This window comes from Hyaena hyaena, unplaced genomic scaffold, assembly GCF_003009895.1.
Source record: "Hyaena hyaena isolate Hyena2069 unplaced genomic scaffold, ASM300989v1 scaffold_70, whole genome shotgun sequence".
Classification (NCBI taxonomy): Eukaryota; Metazoa; Chordata; class Mammalia; order Carnivora; family Hyaenidae; genus Hyaena; species Hyaena hyaena.
In genome coordinates, this window is record NW_024080701.1 from 3546413 (window position 1) to 3558562 (window position 12150).

Below are 12150 nucleotides of genomic sequence, written 5' to 3' on the forward strand. Positions count from 1 at the left end.
TCTGGGTTTGAGAGAGAATTAGGGAAAGTCCTTTAACCACAAATCAGAAGTTATTTTTTTTAACTAACATTTCCAGTTTGTTTGTTTTATAGCATTAGTCAACATTATGTTGTCAATTGTTTGAGGCTTGAAGTGACTCAGAACTCTGCATCTCTTGATACTTCTGTGGCTTGGGTTCCCTAGACTATTTGCTCCCAAAATGTGTTGGAGGAGAAACTTAAAAAAGCATCTGTCTTGTCTACGAGGGGATTCATATCCTACCCACCTTACTGAAACACCTCTGCTGACATGATGGAGTATCAGTCCTTATTTTATGGAAAACCTCAATTTCAACTGTCCATTTCGTATTTTAGAAATTTTGGTGTTTCATTGTCCAAACCACATCTTTCAGACTGCTTTTTGTTGTAAAAATAACACTCGGTCAGATTACATACCCTGATTTTGGGTGTGGATAATATGGTTGTCACAGATATCAGGCATCTGCTCAGAGTGTTGGATTTTTTTATAGTTTTCATTTTTATCAGAGTTTCACGATGCATTTTGTATTGCTCTCTTTAAAGATAATTTTTTTCATAACCCATTTCTAATATCACAGGAGGTTAAATAGGCTCTTGCTAACCCAGACAAAACAAAGCCCTTGCTGAGAAAATCTTACTTTACATGGTTTGCTGTGGACATAGATGGACTCTTTAAGTTGTTATGTTTATACATGTTGAATACTTTAAGTGTCTTTGTACCTTCAGTGTGCATTTAAAAACATTATTTAACCCCTTAGGGCTTATTGTGCCTTGTGACTCAAATCTTATATAAATCTACAGGAGACCTCACTGATGCCAAAACAAAGGAACAATTTGGATCCAGGCAGCATGAAGTAGAATGGCAAACTTATCATGGTATTCTGAAGAAGACAAGGGTCTTGGAAAAAACCAAGTGGCTTGATATTAAAGGAAATCATGGTAAGAATCAGGACCCACATAAAATTAAAACTAGATTTTTTTTCTCCCCTCAAGAGCCTACATTCTCCAGTTTAGATTATAAAATTATAAAATGTGAACATTGTAACAGGTTTAGGTTGACTGAAGGCCACAACTCTGAAATACAACTATATTATGTGATTTAAAACATCACATATCACTTTTAGCCCATGAGGGGAAAGTTGGTATGGCCCTTTCTTCTTTACATGAAGAAAAGCTTCTAGCAAAACCTATACAGGAGGATGTTTAAAAAGTACATACATTTTGGGCACCTGGCTGGTTCAGTCATAAAGCATTTAACTTGTGATCTCAGGTTAGTGAGTTCAAGCTCCACATTGGGCATGGAGGCTACTTTGAGTGAATGAATGAATGAATGAATGAATGAATGAAATACATTTTGCTAATAGAAAGAAACTACCACCCATAAGCCTATATACTGTATGATTTCATTTATATGACATTCAAGCAAAAGCAAAACTATGGAGAACAGATTATGGTTGCTAAGGATTGGGTTTAGGACAGAGGCTGACTACAAAGAGGCATCATGAGAGAATTTTGGGAGGTGATGGAACTGTTCTGTTATCTCCATTGTGGTGGTAGATACACCTATGCATTTGTCGAAATCCAAAGAACTGTACATCACAGTGAATGAATTTTACTGTATATACAATAAAAAATTAAAATGGTAAAGGTCTCCATATGCATAAGGAGAGAAATGGATAACCCTCCCCATTTTTTAGATTATTATTATAGCATCAGTAGGGAAATTAACTCTTCTGCAAAGTGTTCTATTGGTAGGTTTATTTGCTTTATAAAAGGTTGACTTCCTTGTTGTTGTTAAGTACTTTGCTTCATTTGATTATTAATTGCTATTGTGTACCTAACTATGTATTTTTTTAAAGCCATCATTTGAAACAGTTAATTCTACCTAGTGAAATACACAGCTATTGGTCTGATCAGAAAATGCCCTCTTTATAAATAGTTCTTACAAAGCAGCTAGGAATCTTTAATTGATGTCGGGATATCTGGCTTACAACTTTCTCTGGTATATCCCATAAGTCTAGCCCCAACTTACCATGCATGGTTCAACTTACAATGGTTCAACCTATGATTTTTGGACTTTACAATGGTGTACAAGTGACATACATTCAATAGAAACTATATTTCAGACTTTGAATTTTTATCTTTTCCTGGGCTAGTGTTACACAGTATGATACTCTGGTGATGCTGGACATGATCACCAAGTTAAACAGCCAATAACCTTCCAGCCATTCTGTGCCTATGCAACTATTCCATTTTTCGCTCTAAGTATAGTATTCAATAAATTACATGAGATATTCAACACTATTATAAAACAGACTTTGCGTTAGACGATTTTGCCCAACTATAGGCTGATGCAAGCATTCTGAGCATGTTTAGAGTAGGTGAGGCTATCTACTACAAAGCTGTAATCATCAAGACAGTATGGTATTGGCACAAAAACAGACACATAGACCGATGGAATAGAATAAAGAACGCAGAATTGGACCCACAGATGTATGGCCAACTAATCTTTGACAAAGCGGAGAGTATCCAGTGGAAAAAAGATAGCCTCTTTAACAGATGGTGCTGGGAGAACTGGACAACATCATGTAGAAGAATGAAACTAGATCATTTTCTCACACCATACACAAAAATAAACTCAAAATGGATAAAGGACCTGAATGTGAGACAGGAAACCATCAAAACCCTAGAGGAGAAAGCAGGAAACAACCTCTTTGACCTCCACAGCAGCAATTTCTTCCTTGACACAAGGCAAGGGAATCAAGAGTAAAAATGAACTATTGGGACCTCATCAAGATTGAAAGCTTCTGCATGGCAAAGGAAACAATCCATAAAACTAATAGGCAACCGACAGAATGGGAAAAGATAGTTGCAAATGACATATCAGATAAAGGGCTAGTATCCAAAATCTACAAGGAGCTCACCAAACTCCACACCCGAAAAACAAATAATCCAGTGAAGAAATGGGCAGAAGACATGAACAGACACGTCTCCAAAGAAGACATCCAGATGGCCAACAGACACATGAAAACGATGCTCAGTGTCCTTCCTCATCAGGGAAATACAAATCAAAACCACACTGAGATACCACCTCACGCCGGTCAGAGTAGCTAAAATGAGCAAATCAGAGGACTCTAGGTGCTGGTGAGGATGTGAAGAAATGGGCACCCTCCTACACGGTTGGTGGGAATGTAAACTGGTGCAGCCCCTCTGGAAAACAGTGTGGAGGTTCCTCAAAAAATTAGCAATAGAACTCCCCTATGACCGAGCAGTAGCACTGCTAGGAATTTACCCAAGGGATACAGGAGTGCTGATGCATAGGGGTACATGTACCCCAATGTTCATAGCAGCACTCTCCACAATAGCTAAAACATGGAAAGAGCCTAAGTGTCCGTCAGCTTACGAATGGATCAAGAAGATGTGGTTTATCTATACCATGGAATACTACATGGCAATAAGAAAGAATGAAATCTAGCCATGTATAGCAACGTGGATGGAACTTGAGGGTGTTATGCTGAGCGAAATAAGTCAAGCAGAGAAGGACAGATAACATACGTTTGAACATACAGGTAGATTAGGAGAAACTTAACCAAGGACCATTGGGAAGAAGAAGGGGAGAATTAGTTGGGGAGAAGGAGGGAGGCAAACCATGAGAGACTCTTGAATGCTGAGAACAAACTGAGGGCTGATGGAGGTGGGGGAGAAGGGAAGGGGGTTGATGGACATGGAGGAGGGCACTTGTTGGGATGAGCACTGGGTGTTATATGGAAACCAACTTGACAAAAAACTATTTAAGAAAAAAAAATAGGTGAGGCTAATCTCTTGTTCAGTAGGTTAGGTGCATTAAATGCATTTTCTTTTTTTTTTTTATGTTTTCTCAAATTTATTTTTTTTTTGATGTTTTATTTATTTCTGAGAGAGGGAGAGAGACAGCGCAAGCAGGGGAGGGTCAGAGAGAGAGAGAGACACAGAATCTGAAACAGGCTCCAGGCTCTGAGCTAGCCGGCAGCACAGAGCCCGACGCGGGACTCTAACCCACAAACCGTGAGATCATGACCTGAGCCGAAGTCGGACTCTTAACCGACTGAGCCATCCAGGCGCCCCTCTCAAATTTATTTTTGAGAGAGGGAGATAGACAAAACAAAAGCATTGGAGGGGCAGAGAGAGAGAGGGAGCCACAGAATCAGAACCAGACTCCAGGCTCTGAGCTGTCATCACAGAGCCCGATGCGGGGCTCCAACCCATGAACTGAGAGATCAGGACGTGAGTCAAAGTCAGATGCTTAACTGACTGAGCCACACAGGCGCCCCTTTCTGAAATCATTATTATTCTCAGATAAGTGTTCTAGGACCACGTTACCCCTTACCATTATATAACACTTTTCTTATTGGATCTTTTTGCAATTTAAGAAGAGAGGGACTTTGGCCCTGTTATCAAAGTGATCTGCTGTTTAGAAACACTTGGCATGATCTATGTATCAGGCATGTTTCACAGGATTAAAACAGCAGCAACAACAGTCCAATCTTACAACTTCAAATTGATTTATACTGAATAGTACGTAATATCAACGTGTTTATTATTTTCCAGTATAGTAGGTGTCTTAAGTATCCAGATAACAGAATTCCAGAATTCTGTTATCAAGATTTAAGAATTATCAAGCTAATTCATTGGCATTCTAGCATTTTAAAGGGTTATTGAAAGTATTGCCATTTTGCTTTAGTCATTAACATATTTGTATCATCCTTTTTAATATAGTTGATGTTTGTTCTTTTCTCAGATGTGTTCAACATTCCAAGTGTGGAGAGTGTCGAGAATTATTACAGGTATTGTAATGAACAGAAGACCATGAGGTAGTACAAGGAGGGTACAGTCAAGTCAATGCATGAAAACATTTTTTAAGTGACAAAATTTCGTATCTAACGACCCTCTGGTAATTTAGAATTTTTATGTATTCAGTAACAGATTGAGATCTTTTTTTCTCCTAAGACTTTTTCTTTCCTTTAATTCCCTTTACTTCATATACTTTAATGCTTTTTATTGCCTAATAAATACTTTTAATATTTCACACAAACTTGTTTTTGCCATTGATGCATAGCAGAAGTCTTTTTTTTATTTTATTTTAATGTTTTTACTTAGGTATGACTGACATATAACATTATATTCGTTTCAGGTGTACAACGTAAAGTTTGATGTTTGTGTACATTGTGAAATGGTAACCACGATAAGTCTAGTTAACACCCATCACTACACATAGTTAAAACACTTTTTTTTCTTGTGATAAAAACTTTAAAAATCTACTCCCACCAACTTTCAAATATACAATAGAGTATTTCTTACTGTAATCACCATGCTATACATCAAAAGCCATTAGGTTAGAGTTTGTCACCAGAGTATTGTGGAGTTCAGGAATGCTGAGAAACTGATTCTCTCAGCCTCTCTGGTGGCTGAGGAGCCCAGTTGGTCACCCTGGCTGCTCTGTCCTTTTGTCCCTGGATGTCATAGAAATATTAGAATTTTCTTTATCTGCTGTGAATGTAAAAAAGGCTGTGAACATGAAGACTCTGAGTTAGAGACCAGCTCTCTAGGTTCAATGCGGTGGGCTTCTTTTAGTTGTAATTTCACTTTCAGTTCCAGTATATTCCATAGTTTTGTCTTACAATGTCAGTTACTCATGAGAAATCAGAAAGGGCAGAAGTCAGCATGGGACGGACATAGAGGAGACTTTATTTTATTTTATTATTGAGATTTAATTGACATATAACATTGTATAAGTTTAAGATGTACAGCATGTTTATGTGATACATTTATACATTGCGAAATGATGACTACCAGAGTTAGCTAATACCTTGATTACCAACGCATAATTATCATTTCTTTTTTGTGGTAAGAATAATTAAGATGTAGTCTCTTAGTGACTTTTTTTTAAGTTTATGTATTTTGACAGAGAGGCAGAGAGAGAAGGAGAGAGAGAATCCCAAGCAGGCTTTGCACTGTCAGCACAGAGCCTGACACGGGGCTTGATCCCACAAACTGTGAGATCATGATCTGAGCTTAAGTCACTAGTCGGACGCTTAAGATTTTAAGGGAGATAATATATATATTTGGTATATAAATCTATGTATGTATATATATATATTTTACATTAAAAAAAGTGTATTTATTTTGAGGAGAAAGCACAGTGGAGGAGGGGTAGAGAGAGAGAGGAAAAAGCGAAATCCCAAGTAGGCTCTTCACTGCCAGCGTGGAGCTTGATGCAGGGCTTGAATTCATGAACTGGGAGATCATGACCTGAGTTGAAGTTGGTTGCTTAACCAGCTGAGCCACCCAAGTACCCCAAGGGGTATATTTTACATAAAACCCAGAGCTTTGAAAACTAGAATGAGCTTTTAGGGACAGTAGGGGAACTGGCATCACCAGAATAAAGGATCATTTTGAGGACTGGTATGACATCGGGTAGGTAGCTTAGGGCCAATTTATGGAGGTCTTAACTGACAGGCATAGAAATTTAGATGTGTTGAGTAATGGTTCGTAATTCAGTGCAGACACCTAAGGAGACAAGTCACATAAGGAAATGTTTTATACAGGGCAATCACACAACAACAACAAAAAAGAAAAAAGATAGGGATAATAAAGAAAAGAGGGGGAGATTGGAGTTTTCTAGCGCAAACAGGAGAGTCCTATAATAGTCCTGTCATGATATGGAAGGGCCTGAAGTGATAGGAGACAAACCTGTCTAACAAAAGGCATAGATGTGGTGACGATGACATCAACTAGAGGGTGGTAGGTCAAAAAGCATTGGTTAACTAACATGAAAGTCACCATAACTTGGAGGATGAAGTTGTCCTCTTTTGTTAATGTGAGGAAAGAAAAGGTCAGAGGTGAAAATTTTCTATTATCTGTATCTTTGATGGCGACTATGGAATTGAACTAAGAAACATTTTCAAGGAAAAATTAATAGAACTTCGGGTCTTTTATTGGGAGAGTGAGGCTTTTAGTCACTTGAAAGTTTCTTACCTTTATATTTTTGTTTCTAAACACCTAAACCTTATCTGAAATTTTTTTTTAAATTTTTTTTTAATGTTTTATTTATTTCTAGGAGAGAGAGAGAGACAGCGTGAGCAGGGGAGGGTCAGAGAGAGAGGGAGTCACAGACTCTGAAACAGGCTCCAGGGTCTGAGCTGGCAGTCAGCACACAGCCCGACACGGGGCTCGAACCCACGAACCGCGAGATCATGACCTAAGTGAAAGTCGGACGCTTAACCAACTAAGCCACCCCGGCGCCCCCTTATCTGAAATTTTTTTTTTTTAACATTTATTTATTTTTGAGAGAGAGAGACAGAACATGAGAGGGGGAGAGGCAAAGAGAGAGGGAGACTCAGAATCTGAAGCAGGCTCCAGGCTTTGAGCTGTAAGCAGAGTCCCATGTGGGGCTTGAACCAGTGAACCGTGAGAGATCATGACCTGGCCCAAATTTGGACGATTAACTGACTAAATCACCCAGGCACCCTAAACTTTACCTGAATTTTTAATAAATGGCATTTTGCCAGAGATATAGACACTACAGACATATCAATCTGAAGGAGAAAAAAATCTTAAAGCTAAATCTTGATCTTAAGAATGTCTCAGAGAATGCCAAAATCCAGCATTTAAAAAATGTTAATAGCTATTATATATTTTAACCTCTGCTTTCAAATAGTTGGGTTTATTTGTAGATTTGGGTTTTTGTTTTTGTTTTAACTTTTTTAATGTTTTATTTATTTCTGATAGAGAGACAGCATTAGCAGGGGAGGGTCAGAAAGACAGGGAGACACAGAATCCGAAGCAGGCTCCAGGCTCTGAGCTAGCCGCCAGCACAGAGCCCGACACGGGGCTCGAACCCATGAACCGCGAGATCATGACCTGAGCTGAAGTCAGACGCTCAACCGACTGAGCCTCCCAGGCGCCCCTAGATTTGGGTTTTAATGGTTAAAAACGTAGGAAAGGAAACAACATATGTGAAATGATTAGATCCTAAAGAATAACTCTGAAAACAAATTAAGCAGGAAAAATACAAATAAACATTTTAATAAGGGAAAAAAAACCACACCCAATATATAAAATGTAAAAGTATCAGGAAGAGAGGCAATAGAACTAATTGACTATTAATTATAATATGTATGGGAATATATTTATTTTATGGTATATTTGATGACTGCTGTGACTTAAATATACCTCTCTGATAACACACTAAGTTTCAGAAGCCTATTTGTATTTTTCCATTTGTACTCTTATGTAATAAGTATCATATAAGACACTTAACTATTTTCTTATAATATTTTGACATTTGAGTAATATAAGTATGTCCCCAGTACAATCTATACCTTCCTTCACATTTATTCAACAAACACTTAATGAGTTCTGTGTACTTTCTCCCTAGTCTTCACTCTCCAACCTTATGGTCACCAGAACACTGTTGATACTTAGGTAGTGAGGACTATTACTGAATGTGTTCCCTGTGAATGTTACCAATACGTGTTTAGGAACTGAAAAAGATTTACTGACCCAGACATAACTTAACATTTTTCTCATGGCTTGATGACTTCATCTTTGCAAGGCTTTATTGTAAGTTAAGCTTCTGTAGTCCTGTTTGAAGATGTAAACACCTTTTGTATTTCACTACACCAAGAATTCTGCTAGGTACTTAGTAGTTTCTTACTAAAATTTCAATGATCGATAAGTACCATTTTCCTGGATTCTGATTGATCTCTTTTTGAATGACTGCCTAAAATAGCCGCCTACTTCTCTGCTTTGCTTGATGACCTTGTGTTTGATTACTATTTAATTAGATTGTCTGAATCTTTGTAGACAATGGGAAAAACTTTAAAATTTCTTTTAATCAGTTTATTGTGGACTAGTTTAGTGTATTTCTCTGTCAGATCAGGTAATTTTCTTTTCAAAGGAAGGCAAAATATAGTGTGATACAAGGGAATGAATTTAAACTCATTCTTTTTATGATTGCATTAAAACTTTCCTGTCTTGTATTTTTTAGGAAATATTCTGCCGTACGTAGAGATGGCTCTTTTCATTATGTCCACAGTACTTCCTTTGGGAACTATTCTTTCATCTCTTTGGATGCTACCCCAAATCCAGGGCCTAAGAGACCCTATAATTTCTTTGGAATTTTAGATGAGGTACAGTAAAAATCTCACTTCCCTTTGTAGCTAACCTATTTTGTCTTTTTGTTGGATACATGTGGATCTCTAAAAGCTATCGTAGGTAAACAGCTTTTCATCGAGAAATTCTTGAAAAAGACATTTAATGTGATTACAAGTATGGCCACAAGAAATCACTGGCTACTTCGACACTATTATTGCTATTCTGTTCACTGCTACTATCCCTATCCCAAAATCTGTCAAAGAAGTACCTCACATTTTATATTATTCAGTAGACATTTATTAAATATGTACTAAGAGCAGCATGTGCTTTGCAAGATGCAGGGCATACAACTTTTATACTATATGGTATATTCCTAAATCCCCATAGTTGCCATTTCTAAATTAATGGTCTTTTTTTTTTTTTTTTTTAATAAGAGAAGGGTGACAATTGAAATAAATAAGTTTCTCTTAAAGTATTTTTTTTTAAGTTACTTGGAAACTGTTGCTGGATTAAAACTGTCTGGAAAATCATATGTGAGAAATTCTCATTATTTCTTAGTATAACAAATGTCAACTCATTAATGAGCACATGCAAGACAAATGTGCTCATATGTAAGAATATAAAAGTGATAGGGTCAAGTCCTTCATCTCAGAATATTTAATCTAGCAGAAGGGTATAAGACTAGTGTAGAAATAACTATAATAAAGAGCAGAATTTGCTGAAGGAGATTCAAAGTGATATGAGAGTTCAGAAGAGCCTGAAATCAAGTAAGTGGAATATTGTGAAGTGCATTGTTTTATAATAGGCATTTTATTTAACGAAGGTATATTTTGTTTTCTTCCAACTACTTTTAGACAGAGTTTATTAACTTATTATTTTAAAGCCTACTCCGTAGTGTATTTTAAGATATGATTCAAAGATCAGGTCTGCATGAAAATCAGTTGGAGTCTTGTAAAATGCAGAGACTTATTAGAAACCCTGAGAGTACAACCCAGGAATTCATTGCTATAAGTACTTTGCAGATAATTCATGTATATTTATACATGTACACATTATTTTTGAAATAAACTTGATGGGGGATGATTTACATACAATAAAATGTGATCATTTAAAGTGTTTGAACAATTTTGACAAGCATATATACTTGTATAACTATCACCACAATCAAGATAGAACATTTCTATCACCCCAGAAAGTTGTATAGTCAGTCTTCACCCCAGTACTAGGAAACTACTGATTGGTTTTTTGTCAGAATAGATTAGTTTTGTTTGTTCTAGAATTTTTTTTTTGAGCTTTAAAAAAATTTTTTAATGTTTATTTTTGAGAGAGAAAGAGAGAGAGCACTAGTGAGGGAGGGGCAGAGAGAGAGGGAGACACAGAATCTGAAGCAGGCTCCAGAGTCTGAGCTGTCAGCACAGAGCCCGATGCGGGCTGAACCCACAAACCGTGAGATCATGACCTGAGCTGAAGTCAGATGCTTAACTGACTGAGCCACCCAGGCGCCCCTAACATTTTATGTGAGTGAAATCATACATATTAATTTTGAACCTGGATTATTTTGCTCAGTGTGATGTTTTTGAGATTCATCCATACTGTTGTGTGTTTGAGTAGCTCTTTGCTTTTTATCATTGTATAGCACTCCATTGTTTTGATATATTGATGGTTTCTAGGTTTTGGATATCCTGAGTAGAACTGTTATGAACATTCAGGTAAAAGGCTTTTTGTGGACATATGTACATCTTGTTTTAGAAGTTTAGTTTCAAAATTCTCTTTTTTTTTTTTTTAAATTTATTCATTTATTTTTGAGAGAGAGTATATAAGTACATGAGCAGGGGAGGGGTAGAGAGAGCGAGAGACTCCCAAGCAGGCTCTTCATTGTCAGTCTGGAGCTCAACACAGGGATTGATTACATGAACTGTGAATTCATGACCTGAACCGAAATCAAGAGTCAGACACTCAGCCAACTAAGCCACCCAGGTGCCCCCTCAAGATCCTCTTTATTAATTGCAATGTAGTATGCAGGGCTGAAAAGATTAATGGTGCTTTTTAATTACTATAAAGAAATTTATTATAAAAAAGAAAGAAACTTATGTCATTTAAAGATTATTCTTTACTTCTCAATTTCCTTGTCTATCAAATGGGGATAACACCTGCCTTATTTACTATAGAGTTATTATTTTTTTAATATTTTAATGTTTATTTTATATTTGAGAGAGAGAGCATGTGCATGTGTGCATGCGAACAGAGAAGGGGCAGAGAGAGACAGAGAGAGGGAATCCCAAGCAGGTCTCATTCTGTCAGCATTGGGGCCCCATGCAGGGCTCAGATTCACAAACCATGAGATTATGACCTGAGCTGAAATCAGGAGTTGAACCCTTAACTGAATGAGCCATCCAGGCACCCTAACATAGACTTCTTTATAGGACCAAATGAATTATAATGTATGTGAAAACAGTTTAATACAGGACCCTACAGGCCATTAATTAGACATAACAAGGGAGATGCTTAATCTTTACATTTCAGCCTGAGCCCTAATTAAATGTCCTTCTGTTTTTCTCCCATTTCAGAAACGGATGGAGGAACTTCTATTACTGGCCAAGGAAAGTAGTCGGAGCAATCACAGTATTTGGTTTGGACACTATACAACATCCACTATCCTTTCTCCATCACCAGGAATTCGGTCTGTAATGAGGTGAGGTAGGCTTCCAAAATCAAAGTTAATTATTTGTAATTCTTTTACATTACTGTACCCATCTCTCTCTCCTGAGGAGATCTTCTTATTAGTTTGGCATTACAAGTTATCTGCTCATTTATTTGATTTATTTTTCATTGGTTAGTTCAGCTACAGCGTATTTGTGTGGGCACCTCCATACACTTGGCGGACTGATGCCTATTTTGCACACTCGTCACCTCCAGGGTACCTTGGAACTTGAGGTGGGAGACTGGAAGGATAACAGAAGGTAAGGAAACTACCCCACAAAATAAAACTTACACATGT

General features: G+C 37.3%; 1 protein-coding gene across 3 annotated transcripts in view; it reads left to right on the plus strand.

The window, feature by feature from the left end:
* The window catches only part of TMEM62 (transmembrane protein 62), a 42649-nt gene that overhangs the window by 9525 nt on the left and 20974 nt on the right, over positions 1–12150 (plus strand). For 2 of the 3 annotated variants that reach the window (XM_039232939.1, XM_039232940.1), the window contains 5 exons: positions 819–956; positions 4795–4840; positions 9046–9187; positions 11720–11844; positions 11990–12112. In XM_039232939.1, the coding sequence (XP_039088870.1) occupies positions 819–956; positions 4795–4840; positions 9046–9187; positions 11720–11844; positions 11990–12112 (574 nt within the window). The remainder of the gene's footprint in view (positions 1–818; positions 957–4794; positions 4841–9045; positions 9188–11719; positions 11845–11989; positions 12113–12150) is intronic. The other variant, XM_039232941.1, reaches the window with a different exon arrangement.